A 25,686-nucleotide genomic window follows, 5' to 3' on the forward strand; every position below is an offset into this window, starting at 1 on the left:
TAATTTCTCCTGAATAATTTCCGAATTTTTGCTAAATTTAAAAATTTGAATTGGAAATTGCAATTCTCTTACACCAAATCTCATATCCAATTTATCAAATTCATAACAGAGAGCAATAAATAGCACTGCTGCCGGTGTACGCTAAGTTTCAGCCATAAAAAAATTGCACTACATTTTCTGAGCAGTTTTATAAATCTTATACTAAAATGATATTATGCATGCCACATACTAAGTTTCTGCCATATCTTTAGCATAATATGAATTCATTGTAGCTAGACCATAGAAATCTTTAGAAAATTTAAATTTTTTATGTAAATTTAATGTCATCTGATTGACATTTTAAGTGTCATTGAGTTTACAAAAACTGGTATCACCAATGACAAAGTGTCCAATGCCAACTTGGGCTATTCCAGTTGAAATCCGTACACCCCCTGAAAACATGACCTTAATCTTGTCACAGGGGGTGTAGATTTCAAATGGAGTCACCCACTTGGGTAACCCCATTTGATATTCACATTCCCTGTGTGGGAGATTAAGGTCACGCCTTCCATAGGGGGTGTATGGATTTCAACTGGAACAGCCCTTTATTTCAAGTCCAACCTGTACCTTGGGATTATAGGGTTGTCTAGCACTTTGAGGGTTAGGATTAGAATTAGGGTTAGGTTGGGGTAAGGGGTAGGGTTTGTATTTAGCGTTAAAGGTAGCCATATAGAGTTGGTGTCAGGGATAGGATAAAAAAACACAAAACCATTTGAGTAATACCATTTCAAATTGCATGTTATGTAAACACCACAGAACTAGACAAAGAAGAATCTGGACTCCCCACAACGAACCAGTGCATCAATAGCATAGCCGGAGGGGGGGGGGCATATGGATCATCTTTCTCCCTCTGTTGGATGCTGGTCGCTGTGATATTTTAAGATTTTTTACACCTTTTTTTTTTACTCTTTTTTACTTTTACTGGTCCCCCACGAAAGTTACATTATTTCCCGCAACTCCTGTTGTGTACGACATTCACAGATTTTAATCTGTTAATCACAGAAAGTGTTTTATTAACACTTAAAAGTGTTAATGAAACACTTTCTGTTGCGATGCACTGATTGCATCAAAGGAGTGACACAAGCGTTATCATGATAAGATTTGATGCAGAACTTGTTTACTTTGTGTCGGCATTCGGTTGGCATGAACCTAAAAACAGCCGAACTTTCTTCTATGTATGTCAGATAGTGCTGATATACAGGGCATTGTAGGTACTTGAGGTTCTCCTTTATCTATTTCTATAGTATGACTTATGAGGCTCGAGCAAACTGATATTATGATAAATTGAGAGAGAAAAGAAAATCAGGACTTAGTGGGGACTGAACCCAGCTTCACAATCACCGCTCAAGAGTTATACCACTGCACTACCTAGAAAAAGAACTTCGCAGCTGATGCATTGGTAACCTCAATTAGACATGATTGAATTTTCTCTAACTGTGTCTTAGCGGCCAATTATATATTATAATATTTTGCAGTAAACCTTTGACGAGAGCGTATTTTAAGTGTACATCGTGTATTTACTGCGTTTAAACATACTTGTCTCTGATTGGCTGCTGAGGCTATCTGCTGTTGCGGTGTGGAAATTTATGAATGAACTTTGTGCCGTACGAGTTGTTAGCTCTGACTTTGCAACATCACGGTAGTACGCGCTTGTCAAAGGTTTACTGCAAAATATTATAAATAATGTCAAAATGAGGCAGCCTATATATTATGTTTCACCCAAGCAAGGTGTAAGACAAGACGAGACTCAAAAAATACTCACTCGCATAAGGCAATGTGAGATAGATTGTGTCTCGCATTGTCTTATGACCAGCTATGGTGATAGACTACTTCATTTTTTCACAATTTCAGTAGTAAATATACCTCTTGAATTACTTATACCAATTAGATGCAGGCCTAATCTTTAAAATGTCAAATTAATATTACAATTACTGCTTCTTGCCACCTTATCGTATTTTAAATATGGTATTTGATTGGCCATTTGTTTGGTCATTTGAACTGAAAACATCAATACATGGCGGGTGTCTCACTGTTAATACGTTTAACTTTATAATACATTACTTTCAAATGTACATTTGGAATGAGCATTTTAATCCATTTACAGTTAATTCCAATTTATTTCAAATTTCTTAAAATCTTTTTTGTGACCAATTATATGCAAAATTAAAAGCTTGAAATGTATATAGAAGACAATAAATATTTATGGACCCACCAATCTATACAATTTTTACTTGTTACTATAGCAACAAAAGTATGGAAGCAAGCATTCAATAATGGAAACAAACATTCAATTCGGAACAAAAAAAAATGTATCAACATATAAAATATATTTTTTCAACTACATTAAAGCAGATGCAGAGAGTAGCAAATTTGTTTCTTGTAATCAACCAAAGAAACACAAAACTGAGGAACATCACATTGTTTTGTGAAATGAAACGGACCTTTTCAAGAAGACTTTTACAAAAAATATTGATCATGCATAACCATTAAAAACATATTCAACCAATCAATTTCTGGAGATTAGAATTTGTATTCTACTACACAATGGACAGTGCAACCAATATATGCTGTGTGAAGTTAGAGCAATGTAGTATATGATTGGTGTGAGCAATCATACCATGCCACAAGCATGTGATTGGCTGTGTTGGTTTTGTTGACTTTTTGCAAGAGGGGGTGCGGTTTTATGAAAAATTAACTTTCTTCCCAAAATTTGGACCTTTTTTGGCCATAAAAGCATTAAAAAACCTTGCAAATTGTGATATTTTGGGACTTTTTGTATACTTTTGCAAATTGGGGGGGGGGGGTGCAGGGTGAGGCACCCCCGCCCTGATAAGCGTAAGTGATTACATTTACTGCTTTTAAACACTTCAAAATAGACATATATGTCTGCTGTTGTCATGAGGCAGTTCAAAAGATCTTGTGGTCTTGCGATATTTGTCTACATATAGAAAGAAATGTTCACCATTTTTTAGCAGGAACTGCAAGACATAGAACTGAGAGGGCAATGGGCTATTCCAGTTGAACTCCATCCACCTCCTATGGAAGACATAACCTTAATCTTCTACACAGGGAGTGTGAATCTCAAATGGGATTTCCTGAGCAGGTCACATTATGAATAAAATTTTCATAATAACATAACAAGAAGCTGTCAAAATGGCTGTTTAAGGGTTTTTAATAATAAGGTCTGTAAATAGGAAATTATCATATTTCAAATCTGGATTTGTCACCAACACACATACTCATAACCAATTATCTAGTGAAATACTATGTATGTGCTTTCAGCACTGTTATATAATGGATTCTATCTGTACTAAATACATACAACACAAATAATAGATCTCATTTTGGTCTCTTTTGTTTACAAGATTGATTCAATAATTCTACTTAAAAATAAAAACATTTAGTTTTACAGCAGAATTTTGCAAAGAAAAGAATGTGCGTTTGGTCAATGAATGAAAGCAAAACCACATTATATTTCCATTTCTTCAGCATTTTGGTCTTAAAATAAACCATCTGAGTTGATTGGATATTGTTAGAAAACTAATGCCACTTGTTATTTACCCGGCCCCCCCAACTCAACACAAAAGTTGACAACCATGAGAGTTACCAAATTGGCGCTGAAAAGGGGTTATTTTTTTACCAGTAGCAAGGACCTTGAAATTGGCAAAATAGGGGTATTTAATTTGCACTGTCCACAAAATTTGGATAAGAGGGGTAATTGTGAAAATCCATAAATTTTATGTCAATATTTAGTGTCATTGATAAGGGGCGTTTGAAATTCTAATCATTGAAAACCGCAAAAAAGGGGTTGTTTTTGGCCATATTTTGTCCTCGATTTTGCATGAAAAAGGGGGTAAATTTGATGAAAAATCATTGCAATTGGGGGCTTTTGATAGATTTGGTAACTCTCATGGTTGTCAACTTTTGTGTTGAGTTGGGGAGGGGGGGCAGGGTTATTTACTAATGGTTTAATGCTTTGCATCTAGGGGTGAATTTCTCAAGTAGGCCTATGTATAAGTGCCAAATTCAGCACCCCATAAGTCTGAATATAATGTGACTGTCCACCACAAACAGGTTTATAATGTCAGTATTTTAACTAATGAGATATTGGACAGGCAAATCCTCCTCAAAATAAGCTTTACAATGATATATTACATGTCCCTGTTGCTTTTCTCCAAGGTAGTAAAAATTCAGCAAGTTAAGAAATCCTTTGTTTTCTGCTGTTTTTGAGAAGTTTTAAAGGACCATATATCTCAAATAAGCTCTGCCGACATTACAGCCCATTCATGGTGGATGGTCTTGATGGGGCTATATTATATATACACCAGCTAGCAGATCTGCATCAACACACATTAATGTGGTCCTGCTGTGGTCTGCTTTGAAGCTACATACAGGGTTGCCAAACCAACAAATTTGTAGCCCAACTTTGTCGCAGTGAAATCAGAGGAGGGCAAAAAATAATGTGAATATTTCAAAATATGAGTTGTTACAGCAAATGAAAAACATCAAAACCAAAATGCAAGATAAAAAAAAAAAAAAAAAGCAAAACATTATTTATTTGATATCATGATTTGCAATAATCTATCTTTTTCATGGATCACACTTCACCTTTTTGGTAATTATTCCCAGAATCCTTTGCAATAGACTGAGATTACATCATTTCTGAGAGTACTAATAATGAAAGAAGACACTCTGATCGACTGACGACAGAACCAAGAATGATTGGCAGATGTGGGTGGTACAAAAATTTGACTGATAAGCCCCACAAAAAGATGACTTGAGGTTCAGCCATTCAGCATGCTCAGATTCAGCGCTGTGTGCTGCTACTTGACAGCTGCAATGAAAATGTGACTTGAGAAAGGGATCAAAATTCAGAACCGCTGCAGATTAGTCTCTTTGCACAGTTCATGTGACCGTCTATGTACATGAACGTGTAGCAGTTAAATGGTAGATATACGAGTGCAGAGTTGACTCCAAATTGGTATATAGGCATTTACTACAGAGTACCGTGGACCTGGTTATTAGGCTATTCCTGTTGAAATTCATAACCCCTATGGAAGACATAATCGACTTTTACCTTCCACACAGGAAATGTGAATTTCAAATGGGGTTATACCTGAATGGGTGACTCCATATTAAATCTACACCCCCTGTGTGAGAGATTAAGGTCATGTCTTCCATAAGGGGTGTATGAATTGGAATAGCCCATTGTGGATCATAGTTTCAGATTTATTGCAAAGGGGCCGGGACTAATACCAAAAAGGTGAATTTATTCTTGTACTGAGTATACTTACCAGACCGCACATATTTTTGTTATATCAACAAACAGGCTATTCCAGTTGAAATCTATACCCCATATGGAAGACATGACCTTAACCTTTCACACAAAGAGTATGCATTTCAAATGGGGTTACCTGAATGGGTGACTCCATTTGATATCTATACCCTTTTGTGGGAGATATATGGCTTCCATATGGGGTGTTTTGGATTTTAACCAAAATAGCCCAATTTACAATTCACTTGATGTAATACACAACTTTTTCATTAATTTCAAGATCACACAAGTCTCACAGATACTCGGCATACAGTTGTTTTCATATATAATCATTCAGTCATTTTCATATATAATTATTTCATATAAAAATATTAATGAAATTTTAAACGTTACATGTATGCGTCATTTTGACATCTATATAATTCTGATAAGACATTTAAGATTAGAGCTAATAAGGAACTCAGGTATTATATTGCAAACTACATCTTACAGGAAATAATGTTAAACCCAAGAAGTACTTCACCAGTATAAACCATTTCAGGAAAGTTTTCCATAAAACACCAGTCGCAACCATTACAATAAATATCAATCAACCAATTTTGATTTGAACATGTATTTGACCACACAATGGACATCGTATCTAGTAAGAGCAGCAAGGTGTATCATTGGTGTGAACCATCATAGCATGCAACACACTCATCTGTCCCCAGTGTTGTGCTTTTGTTTACCGCATGCATGCCACATCTTTCTGAACTAGTTATCTTAAAAGAGTTCCAATCAGCTACTGAATAGGTCTATAAGGATTGTCACGATTCAAAACGATGGAATCCACTCAAGACTCTCCAATGGGCTCCAATAAGTGTTACATGCAAATGCTGATGCTTAGAGATGTCAAAAATCATTTGACTTCTGCCTTTTGTCAATATGCTATCAGGTACACTTTTTGGTGCTGTTACATTAGAATCTAATGTTGGATGTACACACATGGCTATTGTGTGTCCAGTCTCTTTTAGTCTCATCTCTTTACCTTTCTGTAGATCTGAAACTTAATTTGAGTGTCAAACACTAGGTGACTAACACAACTAGTGAATTATGATCAGAAGGGCCACATTGCTTTCCTGTAAGACATAGCTTATATTACTAATACATACAATATGCCATGATCAGAATATTTTCTATTTGCACAGAGCTGTCTAAATCCTGAGTCTCTGACCAACAACATAATGTGATTGCAAGTAAATCAAAACCAACTCATAACCTATACCCCCAGCTATAGTCCAGACACTGTGTATTTGCAGGTGCCCATACTATACATCGGTTCACTTCAAGTATAAGTAACGTAGGCGCAAATTTTGCTGCACACAGTATTGAATTATGCATGTTAAGTTAGTCTCGCGGAGCGTATATTCACCTATACAAAAGTGGTTTGTTAGCACGCTTGCATCGCAACTGTGAAAAAGGCATTGATGTCATTACCAAACTTGACCAAAACCACCCTCAAATTCTATGCAATTTTACACATATATTTTTGGTAACCAAGTCAAGTATCACATGAGCCATAACATCTCAATCCCAATTACACAGCTCAAGGACCATCATTAAACAAACAAAGCTCACATTTTAACCTCAAGTTATGGAACATGAGTTTTTGTACCCAACACATCCAAAGGTCATTCTTTGAGTGTACAAGCATATTGGGATAAGGAACTGTGTCCTAGAGATTGTCATGTTGGAGATCCTAGTATATTTCCCCTTTTCTACCAAGATGTGAACCTTGTTTAAAATGAAAAGCTACACTCCAAGTTACAATGGATATCTATTTAAGTAATAGGTTACTGAAACCAGAATGGGGTTTAGGACAGATATTTCTCAAATCATATGAAAACAATTTCTCAAATACACCCATTTTTTTCTGGGGGGTGGAGGTCCACAATTGAGGCTTGTTAGATCCAAAACACCTACCACTTGAAAATATGAACAAAAATGCATGGATAGGCCTACTGCTGAATTACAAACGGTGTCAAGACTAGGAACCTAGCTGTAATTATGCAATATGATACTCTAAATCTGTATTAAGAAACTAAATGTAAGATCGAGTGATACATGCACTTACATATAGATACATGTACACATTGTGATTGGTCTATAATGCTCATCTTTATCACACACTTACTATTTCAATGGCCATTCAATTTCAGAAAAAGGTCATAGTTGCAGATTGTAAACTGTTGAAAATAGGAATTTATTCATAAAAATGAAGGAATTTAAAGAGGCATGCAGTTGATCCTGTGTTAAACTTAAGAGCGCATCTTCTGTTTGTATGTATTAGACTAATTATTGGTTCAATCAATGCTCCTTGAAAGCAAGCTGCACTAATTATGTGTATATCTTATCTCTATATATCATCATAAAATTGCATTTGTCTCATATTGAACACTATGGCTCCATTTTGGACATGATTCCATATTTGGACATGATTCCATATTTGGACATGATTCCATATTTGGACATGATTCCATATTTGGATATGATTCCATATTTGGACATGATTCCATATTTGGACATGATTCCATATTTGGTCATAATCCATATTTGGACATGGCTCCATATTTGGACATGATTCCATATTTGGACATGATCCATATTTGGACATGGCTCCATATTTGGACATGATCCATATTTGGATGTGATTCCTCATTTGGAAATGGCTCCATCAGCATATAAGGTCATTGCATCATTCCTCATTAGACTTGCCATAACAACAGATGATTGGTACTATCCTCTTTACCGGCTGCTTCATTAGGAGCCGTTGCACTGAAATCCTCATAGCCATCCCCTCCACTTATCACCATCATTGCTGTCTGCACAGTGCCGGGCAAAGACTGGCGTCTTTGTTGCTCTAAGTTCAGTCCTTTCAAAGGTGCAGCAGGAGCCTGCTCACTGTGCTTCCTTTGCCTGACAATATCGGCCGGGTTATTGCTTGCGACTACAGGCACGTCTACAAAGGTTAAGAAGCGTACATGTCCTGTGTGCCCTTGCCCTGATCCAGTCACGGAAGGGTTGTCTGATATTGATGAGGTACTTGATGTAACTTTTGGCATGGGTAGCGTTAGCACTACACCGGCACTAGTGCCTACCCATAATAGGTCCTTACAGATGAGCAGAGCTGTGATTCGTAAACAGGCAGCTTTGTGTTGTCGAATTATAGCATCGGAACCTGCAAAGAGTTGAAAACATGATTTACAAATTTGGCAATCTTACATGGAAAACGAGGGATGAAATCAATACTCGACCGGCAATCAACCGCCGGTTCCAGGCGGTTCTGTCCGGTTTCTATTGTTCTAAACAATAGAAACAATGGAAACCGGATGGAACCGACGATTGACAGCTGGTTGAGTTTTGATATCATCCCTAAACTCATGGTGGAACATATTTGTGAAAATGAATGTCAATTGATCAAAAAAGATGATACATTCTTTATGTTTTTACTTTGTTTTTGAAGTTAGAGAATCATTCATATAACTGTGTAACAAGAAGTGCAATTAATGGGGTTTAAACAATACTTCAGCAATTGGGGGAGGGGTGCAGGATCTTGATTGTGTCAAAAAGTAAAAAAGAAAAAAAATATGGAAACAATGCTGTGTTTGTGTTCAACTTTTGTTGTATGGCATTTTGATAGTCACTCTGACACCCCTGTCCTCATGCACTCATAAGATAAGAAGTTGTTTTTAAGATACAGAGCTGACACTTAACAGACACATGAAGGATGAATAAATAATATCTGAAAAAATGTGGTTCAGTTCTACATAACTTTTTGTGGAATACTCTGTATTTGGTTTAAGAAAATGTAAAAAGAAAAGTTAACAAACATTACCTGCTAGCATTTTATGTACTGTCTGAGTCACATCTATGTCACAAAGGTGTTCATAGGTAGTTGCATGATAAAGCCTAACCACGGCACTACTTTGCAGTGATATCCATACACCCCAACCACAGCTCACTATACAGTACACAGCACGCTGTGTATCATTGCACACTGGAAATTGATGCTGAGGAGAGAAGATTGATTGGTGTTAAATAATATTCAAATAGGAGCTCAGTAGTGAACATAATTCAAAATTATATTTACGTAACATCAGAAATTTATGTGACCTGAGACGAATATAACTATAAATATTCGTCTCAGGTAAAACATTTCCAGCAAACAGGGAGCATGGGAATATTAGTTCAATGCCCTCTAACTTTGGCTTTTGCTCCAGTCCCCCCCCACCAGAACAAAAGTAACAGAAAATTCACTATTTTAGGCACAAATTACCAAATTTGAAGCAAATTTTTGTATCATTAACATTAACCCCCACCATCAAAATGAGGTGAAAACAAACACTAATAATATTGTTTTAGTTCTTTAGATTTGCACATCTTGAACAGGAACTTTTAATCCCTCTATTCAGTTATTTGTGTATATCATACGTACAATCAAAACCAATATATTGTATTTTTTCTCCATTTTTATATGGGGATCTCTTGGGTCTGATGAAAAGGCCAAATTGGGACAAAACAGAAAAAGAATGACATTGTAGTGTTGTCCATGTTTTTTTGTCCAGATAATTTGGCTTTCATCACTTAAATTTTCTTCTTGGTTTCCAGTATGTGCCTTCATCTGTCAAAAACCTGACAATCTTAGCTAACAGCATGACTGTATCCTTGAACTCTAAATCACTTCTGCTACACTTAACAATGCATTTTGGTACTGCCCCCTTTTATCATGCATCAGTTCTCCCCTACCATTTCCAAAATGTCCCAAAATGGGAATATTATTATCCCAGGTTATAGATTACCAATTGTTTTTTCCCTTAGTAGCCAGTGGTACCTAACTTTTTTTCTGCACCTTACAGAGTTGGATTATACCATGCTTTTAAAAGTTTTCATGTTGCATGAGCAAAACCCTATTTAGTCTCATGTTTGTTTGTGCATTAAATGGTCTAAAATAAACAAAATGCCTGGCTTACCTCCACATTGAGTGTATTAGGATCCACAACCAGGATATTATTTTGGCATCCACACCAAATCTTGCCACATACTGCTACCATTTTATTAATAGGAGCAGTACTGCTACCTAATGTTACTGTCAACGGGTTATTGATGTCCCACGGATGACCTACATCACAATAAAAATATAAACTTGTATAAATGGCAGCAACAACATAATCAGAATATTCAATATGGTATCTTTAAAAAGAAGTATCCGCAATCACAACATTATGCCTTATATGTTAGGAAAATTATAATCCTGCATGAATCACATGGTTTTTTGTTTGTTTGTTTTGTTTTATTTCTTCTTTTGCCTGGGTTACTCATTCAGTGGATGTTTTAAGGTATCCTCTGTTCTTCCACGAGGCCCATGGGTCATATTAAAATTTGTTTTATTTTGAACAAACTCATATTGACCATAAAAACAAATAAACCATGGTGTCATTGCACTAGACAGTTTCGGCGCGGGCATTTTGAATATCGCATGTTGAGAGGCAACTGTTTTTATTTGGTTTTTTTTATGGTCAATATGAGTTTGTTTTAAATTAAACCATGTGATTTGTGCTTGAGAATTATTTTTCTAACATATAAGACATAATGTTGTGATTGCCAGAGACTTCCTTTAAAAAAATTGACACCCTACTTTCAAAATTCCAAGGTAAATATTTAGAACTATGAACTATATTTAGTTATATTTGACTATATCTCAGATTGAGAAAAATGGATATATCGTTTTGGAATCTGAACTCATCATTTTGCAAATGAGGTTAACAATTGATGATGTTAGGATGGGTACAGTCTTGTTAAAGACTTGTTAAATCCACCCCCCAAAATCTGAACCTTACCTAACCCTAACCCGACAGGGGCTTTTTGGCGACGGGAAGGGAAAGAAGGAAAGAATAAAGAGAGAAAAGAAGGAAAGAAGTTGTTTGCTCTGGGTGGGATTCGAACCAGAGACCCCTCGCATGCCAAGCACTGGGTCGGCAACACTTTGCCATGGGTCTTGGGCTTATATATCACTTAAGGCAATTGCGTCATCACAGCACGTGGGATGCACGCACGAACAGTGCATAAATCAAGTGGTATTTTGCAGTACTCAGGTGTGTTAGGGTTAAGAAATCACTCCAAATCTGTCTACATCGTAAGGATGTAAACAACATTTACAACAGGATTGTCATAGGGGTATTGTGGGAACACCCCCACACATTATAAGGATTAAAACAATATTTACACCAGGTGTCATGGGGGAATTGCGGGAACACCCATACATCCTAAGGATCAAAACAATATTTACACCAGGTGTCATGGGGAAATTGCCGGAATACACAGTATGACACACCCACAGTTCCCCCACACATTTTAAGTGCAAGGGGGAACACAACATCTGAAATAAAGATATCATCAGAGGGAGGGAGGCACAAAATATTTGGGTGAATTCTCCCATTCCACCCTGGTGTAAACATTGATGAGTTTCTAATCTCCTTACCTGGATCTCTCCTATACACAGTTAGATCTCCATTGGCCAGAGACACAAATACTTTGTTATCTAGATATAAAATACATTGCACAGCTGCTGGATGACGGATCTTGGTACGACTCTTCCTTGTCCGAATGTTATCCATACACTGGTATATATGAATACTGCAAAATGGGCAAAACAAAAGAAAATGTATAATAAGTAATTCTGCACCAAAGTGTACTAAAAAAGGTAACGTTTCATCCATTTGAACAATGTTTAACCTCAATATAAGCCCTGGCTCAGTCTCTGCTTGTTCTCATGAAATAATTGAGCTAACTTGAAATTCCCCAGGTTGGACTAATTGCACTTGGTTCCAGAACAAGAACTCAGGGAGCTGATACTGGCTGTGATGGTTTATTGGGGTATGTACACATAGGGTGTGCGCTTCTTAGCTGCACATTTCTGGATTATGATGTATCTTGGGCTACAGTTTATAAGGGTTTATAACTGTGTCAATCATTTAATAATCAAATTACCACCACTTCCAATATACAACACATATTACACATGGCCGGAATATAAATGAGTAACATATTCAACCTAATACAGCCCGCCTGGTGCTTAGGTCAGTCACTTTCAGGGTTCTCATTAAAACAATGAAATGCAAGTACAAAATAAAAATTTACTTTATTTATAAATATTAAAAATAACCCAAGCAAAATAACTCAGCAACAAAAGGGTAATTATCCAAAGTCCAAATCCTAATCCTAATTAAGCCACAAGGTTCAGATGGTCATTTTAATTTAAAAAATAACAGAATTTGGACAGAGGGCACTTAGACAGTCACTTTAAAAATACCATGGGCACTTATTAGGGTTGGGCGCTAATTAGGTCAAATACAGTAATTGACTTTCACAGGTCTGTAGCCATATAGCAAGCCACTACACCTGTGGTAGAATATAAGACAGTCATTTGAGCTCACTTCACATATTACTTTGCACCCCACCTAGCTGAGATTTTGAGAATTATGTTTCAATCTGTGTTTATGTTATGGGCTAATTCACTTAAAACTGGGACAACTAACCAACAGCAGAAATTTATTTATATTTCTACTTTTACTCTATTTCTATTTTGATCATTATCAAAATAGTCTTGAATTATGTGGTTTTGTTTATTCATGTATCAATCAATCCCACACAGTGTTGAAGTTTCATAGACCCACTGCACACACTGAGACTGATTTTAGATGGGCCTACTCTGGACCTACATTAGGCAATCATGGCAATATACCTGCTTTGTGGACACTGGACAGGGGTGCATCTGCACCACCGAATCAAGGTGGATAAAATTTTCCAATTGTCATGCTGATTTGTTACTAAAATTACTTTATTGGGACAAATGCATGTAAAAATTTTCACTTTAAATGCTAAAATGAGTACAATTTTGGCCTAAATAAAACCAGGTCAAAAGAAGATGCACATTACAACTTTTGGTATTTTGAGCTGGGGATAACCTCCCCCCCCCCACTCCCTGGTCGGTATGCATGTTTGTGGATATGCATGCAACATTGTTATCCAAGTCATCAATCATTTTCTAGCCAAATATTATGCAGTGAATCTACATAGCTTATAGTGGTTGATATATAATGAAGTCTTGAATTAGGACTCTTGCAAAATCTAGACCTAACCTCCATAAGTACACCATCTACTGCTCATAACAACCTACTCCCCCTTTTACCCACCCTTATTGCATTAAGCCTACTATTAATCTTCTGCTCATAGACACAAGTTCATAGCAACTACAACCTACAAATTATATGCCACCATTCCTTATTTCAAGCTGACATTGACACCATCCACCACTGGTTCTCCAAAAACAATCTCACGGCTAATGCTTCAAAGACCAGGCTCATGGTCATTTCAACCAAGAAAGACCCCTTTCCCAACATGAGTCTTTATATGAATAACCAGGTGATTGAAAGAGTTTCCTCAGTCAAGTTCCTTGGTATTCATATTTCTGACAACTTATCTTGGAATGAGCATGTCAATTTCATCTCTAAGAAAGCCAGAAAAACCATAGGCTACATTCACAGAGCATTTAATTGTGCCTCACCAACTATCCGGCGTTTGCTCTACTTAGCCCTTGTCCAACCAATTCTGGAATATGGCAGCATCACCTTCCATCCATTAAATGTCACATTAACCAACAGGCTTGAGTCCACTCAGAGATTTGCTTGCAGAGTCATTCTCCAATCCTGGAATCTCTCTCACGCAGACCTTCTCTGTAAATGCAATCTCCCAAGCCTGTCTAAGCGTCGTGACATTGCTGCCCTTAGCCATCTTTTTAAGATCCTCAACCACCTCTGCTCTTCTCCCAATCCATTCAAGCCCCACCCCAAGACCACTCTCCGCAATCTCAACAGCCTCTCTCTTGATACACCTTTCCGAAGGCTCACACTCTGCCAAAGGTCTTTTTACCCATATGTTCCCACCTTGTGGAACTACCTGCCCGAGGATGTTGTCAAAAGCACCTCCCTACCAGCCTTTAAATCTGCTGTTTGTCTCCACCTCGTGTAGTCATTTCGTTTGGTCTCCTTTATTTCTCCATTCCACCTGTCCTTGTCCTAATTATGTATTTTTTATTTTGTTTTTGTTTTTGATGTAATGGGCATCCCTTTAATTTAGTGATTTCACTATTGGGTTTGTCCAGGCTTTCTAGCCTATTGTTATAAATAAATAAAAAATAAATATTCATACTTGAAACCACCAACTTACCATCCATCCTCTGTTCCTAGCCACATGGTAGGTTGCAATGCCTCTATGTCATCTCTTTCAAGTTCTCCTGATGAAAAATTACCAGACGTTCTGTCTACATCTTCATCAGCTGCAGAAGACATAAAAAGACAAATTAAAGTTACTACATAAATGGAAGCATTACTTTAATGGTTATACACAAAGGGTCAGTCAATATTTACACCAAGGGGGTGGGGGATTTAAGAGGATAGAACTGAATGAAAAAATTTGGATGCTACAGAAAATCCTCCACTTATGTGCATCCAGTGTACTAGGGTTAAGATTTATAATTTATTTACTAATTTAGTACCCTTAAATATAAATGAAATGTTTTCTACAGCACCATCCCTGCTTATTTGCCTTCCCCATTGAAATAAAAGAAACATAAACAACAATAAAACTATTGGGAAAAACTTTTCTTCTGCACGACAGTGGACAACTTCATGTTCCCCAGTTAGGATTATGGTAAGTATGAAGGTTTGGGTAATGTCAAATAAAACTAATTATTTTCTAGATACATTTAATAATACCCTTCACACTGTGCAGTTTTCAGAATAAAGCATAGGATTTAATGGGTATTCCAGAGTTCATGCCTTATAAACCAGTGTGGAGGAGGCGACATCACAGGCAAGCCAACATGGTGGAAGGGATAGGAGGAAAACATATCCATAGGCTCATGATACTGACCAATACAAAATAAACTAATGTGTCATCTATGACTTGTACTATATTTTTTCACTGACATCATTGGGCACAAAATTATAGTTCAAATACTTATAAACCAGTGTGTAGGAGGGGACATCACAGGCAAGTCAACATGGTGGAAGGAAAATATATTCTTAGGTGCATGATACTGACCAGCACAAAATAAACAAATCATTTTTGACTTGAACTATATATGTGACGTGTCATGTCAAAAGGAGACACTTTTGGGCAGGATCGTAAATGGAGAAATAGCCAAAAAATTGCCCGGGGTGATTTTTTCACAATTTGAGTTTGTTGCAAATTTGGGATGCTATTGTTGTTAAAAATATTGTCTGATAATTTCACACCGGAATATAACTGGCATCTTTTATTTTTTGAGACAATTTTCAAGAAAATTCCTACTCTCAACATTGTCAATATCTCAATTTCCAATTTTATAATACCATAACTTACGAACTCAATATCTTCGCTTAGGAATGTGCGATTTCATTGAGGAAATCGGCGTTGTGGAGCAAAATATCTCTTTATTTAAGATATGTAAAAACATCAAAATCAATAACCTGCCCAAAAGTGTCTCCTTTTGACATGACACGTCACATATTTGTCACTCATATTTATCATCTATACTTTCTGTAAGCAGGGTAATCACATCTATGAAACACTGATCTCTCTGGGGCCCTGAAAACCATATTTTCACCATATCAAAATATAATGGCACAAATTTGCCAAATGATACAAATATTGGGAAATTATGCCACAAAATAATAGTTAATACTTAATTGACCAGTGTGTAGGAGTGGAAGTTACAGGTAATTCAACATGGTGGAAGGGGTGGGAGGAAAATATATTCATAAGCTCAATATACTGAAAAGTACAAAATAAACAAATTGACTTGAACCATATTTTTCACCGTATCAGGAAGTTTATGGCACAAATTCACCAAAAATTAAAACCAAATAATAAGAAACATCCCAGCAAACACACAAAGATGTTTTCTTAATGTTATAAACATGTTCTGGTTTTGCACAAAATATTTTTATAACATTTATATGTTGTATCATACACAGGTCATGAAAACATTTTTAAATGCTTTATATGAAAAGACACTTCAACAGCATTTTAAAATGTCAAAATGTTATTGTAAAATATGTTTTGGCAAAATATTTTGTCAACAATTAAATGACATTATTTCAGAACATTTTAGAGCAAGTTTTCAAAAATATTTTTAAATGTTACTAAAATGGTGAATACATATATATTTCCAAATATGGAATTTGACATTAAAACGTTTATAAAACATTTTTGTGTTTCTTTGATTTTGTGGGACAGTTTACATTTTCCTGTCTCGGGGAGACAAGATATTTGTAGACAAGAAATTTGTTTAGTCAGAGTTATTCGATTGAGGATGCACCGGCACTACATCACTGATACTGATCAACTTTCCACCAATGGCAAAATTGAATTCAGTTAACAGCTAGTACCTAAATTTGATTCAACACATAGTCACTAAATTGGATTCACTGCAGAACACCTGAATTGGATTCACTACACTGTTACTAACTACATTGGATTCACTACAGACACCAATGGGATTGTGACTGTAGCAACAATGCTTTCTCAAAGACTTCAAATTAAGCTGGTATTATATGAGAGTGCAGTAATAAGATTGTACACAAATAACAGATATTTAGGTCGAGGACACATTGGAGCTATTTTTTTCAAATGTATTACATGTAGGACATGAGAAACTGCTCCAGATGTCAGTATAATATGACGGTGTCATCATCCAGTTATCTTTTCATCCAATTGAGGTTTCTTTAAAGAGGCTAAAAATTGTATGAGTATATGGGTGCGGGGTGTATGTGCATGGTGGTGCATTATGCAATTATACTTGAACGCGGACATTTTTATGAAACTTAATTGAAAACATTCCTCTTGGGAATATTCATAGCACTCTATTGGTGATATCAACCACCATTCATAACAAAATTGTACGTGTATCAAACTCCCAACATCCACAGTAATAAACGGTCAAAATTAGAAAAAAAAATATCCACATTGAATAGTCCCTGTTTGGTGTTTTTGTGTGTGCAAATTGGACAGATTACATCTTCTCCACACTCACCAAAAGGGCAAGCAGAACACACCTTGCAGTAAATGGCTAGTCCAGTTGAATCTATACACCCCCTATGGACAACATGACCTTAATCTTCCACACAGGGAGTGTGAATTTCAAATGGGGTTACATAAATGGGTAGCTTCTTTTCACATCTAAACCCCCTATGTGGGAGATGAAAGTCGTGTCATCCATAGAGGGTGTATGGGTTTCAACTGGAATAGCCCAATAATTACATACAACTTACCAGAACTTGCTTCTTCCATTGACATATCATCCACCTGTAGCCGCATATCAGCCGGTGTTTGTCCTATCACAGGGGAAGTGATCTCCTCATCCTCGTCGCTATCATCCGAGTCAAATGCCATGATGTCACTGGCAGCTTTGTTGATAGTAGGGACTTCTGTTGGAGACATTTCTGAGTTGGTTGTGGTAGAGTTGGAGGAACAGTTTAGGCCTCGGAACTGGCCTGCTGTGATAGGCAACTTTGGTGGTCGCCCTCTTAAGCTGCGTCTGTTGAAAATAGAGAGATAATTTTGAAACAATGGTGCTGTGGCAAAGATTGTAATAGCAAAATTAATTAAGCTTTACTTGGGGCGGCAGTGACATCAATACATGTTGAAGAGTTCATCTGTGTTTTGCACATATATTTGGGGATCTTAAATGCACTCACTTGTATGAGAAAATGTTTTGAGAGAACACTCATAATTTGAAGTTGTGACAATGCAATTCGCACTGACGTCACAGCCCTGCCAAGAAGAAAACCAGTAGAGCAGCTTTGTCATTCAACAACATGGTTCCGATTTCTTGACTGAAACCTTGTTTACACCCACAAGGCCAAAATTTGTAAGCTCAGGGTGTGAGTTGGGACTTTATTGACATGTGCAGTAACAAAAACCAAATAATTTTCACCTATCATAAGACGAACAAATACAGTTTCCTTTGAATTTTCATTTGAAAATTATTTGATTGATACGCTAAATGGTTACAGAAAAAAAGCACACACAATTTAGATTGCCATGAAGTGTTACCAATAAAAATGTGCATCTATTCTTAAAGTAAATATTTTGCAGACAGACTTATCTTAGCTTAGGGCAGAAAAGTTATATTAAATAAAAATGTCTGCCAACCAACTCTCAATTGGTTTTAACCAGAACAGATCTATATTTGTCTGCTGTCTTACCTTAATACACTTTGTTCCTGCACACCAGGTACCGGGGCTATACACAAGATCCTAGCGGAACAAACTGATATACAAAAGGCTACCGTCGGCTCTGGTGTCAAGCTCAGCAAGCACACTTGGCCAACATAACCATCGCTATTGCACACCCATACATCCCGAACAGAGTTGCTCATCGTACCCAAAGAGGGCGCTGCACATGAGAACTGCATGCCGCTTCGTGTCTTCATGATGGGAATAGGGTACAGGAATAAAGGTGGAAAATGGTCCTTTGAACGGGCAGCTGAAAAAGAAAACAAACTTATGTTAATGTTATGGCCAAAAAAGTGAGTACTAGTGGTGAAATGGGCTACTCCAGTTGAAATCATTACACTATCTTCCACACGGGAAGTGTGAATTTCAAATGGGGGTTACATACCAGAATGGAGACTCCATTTGATATCTACACTACGTATGGGATAGGGCATGTCTTCCATGGGGGTAAATGGATTTCAACTGGATAGCCCAATGCTGGCCTTACCAGCCATAGCCAGCAAATGAACATTGCTGATCAAATTATTTTTCCAAGATAATTAATTCCAATGCCAGATCCCCCTTGTGATATTTAAACATTCTAAATTCTAGACTGTTTTACAAAAGCTTAATGATAGGTGGCATGGGCTTCTCTTGCAGACAGCTCTGGATACAGAATTATGACTTTAAATGTCTGTCTTAAAATGATTTTGTGCAACAGATTTTGTCCCCAATAAATCCAAAGAATTTTTACAGATCCCTTTAACTGTTGTTTACGTGCAATATAACTGCCATTGCCCATTAGAAATATTACCGACTTGTTTTTCTAGTGCACGGTTAATTTAAACATTTCAACTCTTTATTTATTGCGCACTTTATCATGATTTGAACAACATTTCCATAAAAACAGCTGCCACAAGAAAAACTACTGGCTACAACTTGTTTTTGTTTTGTTTTCAAATCACCACATAGCAATCAAGGCTGCCGAGTCATTCAATGACTAATTAGAGAATAATTAAACGCATTGTTTTGAAACCCAGGTCAAAGATGTTATTGAGTGAATAGCCCATCTCATCTTTATTTAGAGTGTCTTTTATTTTTTTCATGATGTCCTTGTTTAGTGTTTTCCTTTTTGTCAGATCCCGATGGCTTCTTTTAGCCACCTAGTAGTGTTCTTGTCAGCTTCTCCGTTGATAACTTTTGAGAACTTATAACACCCTCTATGACAGTTCCTGTTGCCTATTAAAGGAAGCAGCCAGATATGATGGGTTGCCAGTCTGATGAAACCACTACTCCCAAACTGAATTTTCAAAACAAGTAAATTTACAAAAGCCTGTCAATTCCAATTAGATTTAATGGATAAGTTAATTGTTCATAAAATTGGGCTATTCCAGTTAAAATCCACACTACCCCTGTGGAAGATTTGGCTTAAGTCTTCCACAGAGGGAGTATGAGTTTTGAATAGAACAGAAAGTTGGGTAACTTCTATTTGAAATACTCACTCCAGCTGTGGAAGATACAGGTACAGCCACAATACAGGGGAAGTATGGGTTTCAAAATGATGACCAATTACATTTGAAAAACATACTCCCCCTGTGGAAGATATTTCCAAAATCATCCACAGGGTTAGTGTGAATAGCCCATTGTGAATGGAATGTGCAGACTTACCAAGTTTCTTTTTAGCTTCGGAAAAGTAATTCTCAAATGCAAGTTTGGAGTCTGCCGACTGGAATAAGAGCAAGAAACTGGCTATACCCTCTCTGTGAAAAAAGTAAAACAGAATACAATTAGTATACAAGTATGAAAACTGAATAATAAATAATTGTGCCATAAATTAGAAACATATCTCAATGTACAACTAACAAAAATAATAGTTTTTGTCATTCCAATACCAAAATGCTCTCCAGTATCCAGGATGTACATCTTAGTATGCTGTATACCAGACTGTATGCCTAGTGGTGTACAACATGGTAACAAGTTACTTGGAAGAAGTTTGATTTTGGCATGCTTTATGAATCAGAAATAATAGTATGGGCAGTTTCTATGGAGTTGGATATTAACCCTAACACCCAAAAATCGTACAAAATATTACGATGAAAAGATCTGCGCATGCATGAATCCCAGGGTCTGCGATGACGCAATCACCCCAAGTGTTATATCGCATGACGGAATTGCTGGCGGGCAGCAATAACCCGATGTAACTACCGGTCCGTGATCGTGTGCTTGGCATGCGAGGGGTCAAAGGTTGAATCCGGGGTGCCAAGTTAAAATTCTTCTTCTCCTTGACTTTTCGGATCTTCTTTGACTTCCGATCACAAAAAGCAGGGTCCAGTGTTAGGGTTAACCCTAACCTGGGGGAAGGAAAGAAGAAAGGAACAAACAAAGAAGAACAAGAGAAAACTTTTTTGCAGTTTTCAACCTGTGACCCCTCGGGTGCCTGACACGCACACGACCATACCTTGCCACAGGGGTCTCCCTTGGCCAGCCAAGCTTTCCGTCACCATATGACTGTCCGCTGATGATGCAATCACATCACGTAGGATACTTGCGCTTGCCGATGCTTTGAGGTTTTTCATGTTTGGTTCGGTTAGGGTTAATGGGTCATTCCCATTTTCCACACTACTGTATAGCAGGGACATTTTCACTACGTTACTTCTTTTTCGCTTTTCCTGGTTCATTTCAGAACCGTCAATTTTAAAGCCCGGAAAAGTATTCTTGCCCCATAATAGCTTACAAATTATGTCAGCTCTGTTTTAAGGGTACTACACCCTGGCCAATTTTGTGCCTATTTTTGCATTTTTCTCAAAATTATAGCGCATTGGTGACAAGTAAGATATGTATATTATAGGGCAAAGACTACAACTACTGCACTGAAAATTCAGCAACTCAAGGCAAGTAGTTATTGATTTATTGATCAAATATTGGTTTTCCCTCATTTTTGACTGTAACTCCACAACTGTTGTCTGTGCTGAAATAAAATTTCCATTGCAGTAGTTGTAGTCCTTGCCCCAATAATATACATATCTTACTTGTCACCAATGCACTATAATTTTTGAGAAAAATGCAAAAATAGGCACAAAATTGGGCAGAGGTGTAGTACCCCCTTAAATCAAAGTTTGCCAGGCTCATTGTGAAATAATCCAGTGGTGCACTATTCTGTCCTCCATGAGCCACACACAAACATGGCAGAGTTGCTTCTCCTTGGGTATCGACTCTTTGAATGTAACACATTTTTCCCTCTTTAAGTTCATCAGGAATTACAAGTACAATTCCTTCAGTTTTTATCACCACATCTCATCGTCAATGTATAATAAAAGCTATGACCCATATCGGAAGTTGCTCTCCAAATTTAAATTGGTAGTAAGCCTACACAATATTTAAATACTGATATACTACTCAATGAATTATTGTCTTTCTAAACCAATTAAAATGTCAACTCAATTAAAACAAAAACAAAAAATCAATATTTAAAGACCGGAGGAAATTGACTGCTCATATTCCAATATGAACGTCTTAATGTTTTCTAAGCGACATTAATGTTGCAGTATCCGCACATTTGACTTGATGTGAATAGATTGAATTCAAATGAGGAATTCAGGGCTATACACTATAGCTGCCAAAAGTTAGTTTGTAATCAATATTGTTATTGAGAGTGTTATTTAGTATTTTTGTCTTCCATTTTCTTGTTCATAATGATTACGAGCTTTCAATGCCGTACTCCCACTAATTAGAGCCCCTTAATTAGTCTGTAATTAGTGTCCTTGCTTCGGAAACCACACCCTTGCAGGAAAATAGCTCTGGTGTCTAATCAGTCAGGTATGTTCATTTAAATCTTCAATCAAAACAAAGTATTTTCTTCATTTTTTGAAAATTCCCTAAATTTTGCCAGTTTTAATTTTTGATTTTTTGCCCACAAGGAAGGTTGCTATGGTCACCTTTCAGGGGTGGTAAGCTTAATATCTAAATTATCTTGCCAGGATGTTTACTTTTTGAAAGTAAACTTGTTTTGTATTATTCTGTGATAAATTGGCAGCAAAATAAAACCTGAAACTTTTATATACAACTGCTATGAAGGAGAGAAAAATCAGTTGTGCCAAAAATCATTCGGTGTAGAAATTCAATAGGATTTTGAGATGACAAAAAACGCCTTTTTTAGAAAACATTGAAACTTGGCAAGTAAGGTTTTCTCATCAATACACACAAGCTAAATCATTTCAAGGAAATCTGTGCATGACAATGTAGCCAATTAAGCAACCTTAATTAGCAATTTACAAAGTATCTTACTGCATAAAATACCAATATTAATACAAAAATACACAGGGCAGCATTGCGATACATCCCCTTTTGCATCTCAACTCTTCATGCTATTAACTCCACCTACGCACAGTTTTCAATTCCTACTAATCCAGATCACTTAAGTCTGTTATCATTGACTAGCCTCCTTACACTACTATATCCTTCATTAGGGGTATATATATGTATATTTTTTACAAAAGGGCTTATTTTTTCCATACCTTAATTTGCAATGGAGGTTTAATTTTCCATGACTTGACATGTTTTTCAATGGGTATTAAAAATGGGGGTTTTCATCCATAAACCGAATTAGAAGGGAATTTATAGTTCATACAGCCATGTCCTTAACACTAGCCCAAGAATTAATGCACCATGTACCCTAGAGGGTTGTTTCTTCTTCTTCTTTAATTGTATATAATTATTTCCATACCGTTATCGTAACATCATACAGAATAATTGTATGTTTACTTACGGAGTGGTTGCAGTGAGCTCCACCTTGTTGAGTAGTGCAGCTGGAATGGATGGGTGACTCTGTCTCTCTGATATCCTCCTATTCACTGTCTCTATTAACTCCTTGATCACTTCATCAAGATTCTAAACCATCCACAAAATAACAAAACAGGCAATAGGGTTATTAAAGTAATCATGTGCAGACAGATCCATACAGAATTACAAGTAACAAGTATCCCAAGAAAGTGGGCCCAATATGTGGACTGATTGAAATGAATTTAAGAAATATCCTGGACCAGATTAAAATACAAATTTGCAGGTGCTATCTATTGTGCCTGAAGATATGCCTCTAATTAGTCTAATATTTTTTCAAGATGCATGTTCTAATCATAGACAATGACCAAGAAAATGCATGTTTGCATGTCATAGCCTGCCAACATCCTACCATTTTGTTATCACCTCCCAATTCAGCCCTGCTCAGTAAAATACTAGTACTATAGAGACCAATATTTCTGCACTCAATAGTATTTGAACAACTCGATTTACTTTAACAAATCTGATCATTGATTTGTATTAAGTGTAGAGTGGAAATTGAATCATTATTTTCAACTTTCTTTGAAAACATCCTTGTAATATGCTTTTCTTTATATATTCTTCTCTTTGATATAATAACCACAGAGACAAATTTGACATTCAATTGCTAAGGAAGCAATATATCACCCCTTCAATCACAATATCAATACATAGTACAGTGTCATCCTTAATGTTGCACATGGCAATACAGATGTTTAGCTAGTGGCTAAAAGCTGACATCTAAGCTATTTCTTGGAACATAACCAGATACTTCATATTAATAATTATGAGGGTTTGATGTGACTAGTAAAACTATTAAAAGAATACTTCATCATCAAAACTGATATCAGCAGCATTATAGAAACTTTGTGTCATATTAATATCACATGTAGATAACTACTTCATCAATACCAGTATCAGCAGTAGATAGCTACTTCATCAATATCAACATTAGCAGTAGATAGCTACTAATATCAGAAGTAGATAGCTACTTCAATAATCCTAAATCAGTAGTACTAGCTATTTCATCAACACTGATATCAGTAGTTGAAAGCTCCATCATCCACATTGATCAGTAAAAGAAAGTTACTTCATCAATACTGATATCAGCAGTATATAGCTACTTCATCAATACTGATATCAGCAATAGATAGCTACTTCAACAATACTGATATCAGCAATAGATAGCTACTTCATCAATACTGATATCAGCAGTAGATAGCTACTTCATCATTACTGATATCAGCAATAGATAGCTACTTCATCAATACTGATATCAGCAGTCGATAGCTACTTCATCAATACTGATATCGGCAGTAGATAGCTACTTCATCATTACTGATATCAGCAATAGATAGCTACTTCATCAATACTGATATCAGCAGTAGATAGCTACTTCATCAATACTGATATCAGCAATAGAAAGCTATTTCAACAATACTGATATCAGCAGTAGATAGCTACTTCATCAATACTGATATCAGCAGTAGATAGCTACTTCATCATTACTGATATCAGCAATAGATAGCTACTTCATCAATACTGATATCAGCAGTAGATAGCTAATTCATCAATACTGATATCAGCAGTAGATAGCTACTTCATCAATACTGATATCGGCAGTAGATAGCTACTTCATCATTACTGATATCAGCAATAGATAGCTACTTCATCAATACTGATATCAGCAGTAGATAGCTACTTCATCAATACTGATATCAGCAGTAGATGGCTATACTACTTCATCAATGCTAAATTCAGCACTCAGCAGTGTATAGCTACTTCATCAATACTGATATCAGCAGTAGATAGCTACTTCATCAATACTGATATCAGCAGTAGATAGCTACTTCATCAATACTGATATCAGCAATAGATAGCTACTTCAACAATACTGATATCAGCAGTAGATAGCTACTTCATCAATACTGATATCAGCAGTAGATAGCTATTTCATCATTACTGATATCAGCAATGGATATCTACTTCATCAATACTGATATCAGCAGTAGGTAGCTACTTCATCAATACTGATATCAGCAGTAGATAGCTACTTCATCATTACTGATATCAGCAATAGATAGCTACTTCATCAATACTGATATCAGCAGTAGATAGCTACTTCATCAATACTGATATCAGCAATAGAAAGCTATTTCAACAATACTGATATCAGCAGTAGATAGCTACTTCATCAATACTGATATCAGCAGTAGATAGCTACTTCATCATTACTGATATCAGCAATAGATAGCTACTTCA

At 36.4% G+C, this 25,686-nt stretch overlaps 1 protein-coding gene across 1 annotated transcript in view; it reads right to left on the reverse strand.

The window, feature by feature from the left end:
• Positions 1–933: 933 nt before the first annotated feature.
• LOC140161159 (rho guanine nucleotide exchange factor 17-like) overlaps positions 934–25,686 on the reverse strand; it is a 222,817-nt gene continuing 198,064 nt past the window's right edge. Inside the window, exons 9-17 of the mRNA XM_072184592.1 lie at positions 23,375–23,496; positions 20,278–20,369; positions 18,601–18,880; positions 17,665–17,930; positions 14,579–14,687; positions 11,832–11,986; positions 10,324–10,472; positions 9,189–9,363; positions 934–8,531 (exon numbers count right to left, since the gene is read on the reverse strand). Of these exons, the coding sequence (XP_072040693.1) occupies positions 8,059–8,531; positions 9,189–9,363; positions 10,324–10,472; positions 11,832–11,986; positions 14,579–14,687; positions 17,665–17,930; positions 18,601–18,880; positions 20,278–20,369; positions 23,375–23,496 (1,821 nt within the window). The 3' untranslated portion in view covers positions 934–8,058. The remainder of the gene's footprint in view (positions 8,532–9,188; positions 9,364–10,323; positions 10,473–11,831; positions 11,987–14,578; positions 14,688–17,664; positions 17,931–18,600; positions 18,881–20,277; positions 20,370–23,374; positions 23,497–25,686) is intronic.

Source organism: Amphiura filiformis, chromosome 9 (genome assembly GCF_039555335.1).
Source record: "Amphiura filiformis chromosome 9, Afil_fr2py, whole genome shotgun sequence".
NCBI lineage: Eukaryota > Metazoa > Echinodermata > Ophiuroidea > Amphilepidida > Amphiuridae > Amphiura > Amphiura filiformis.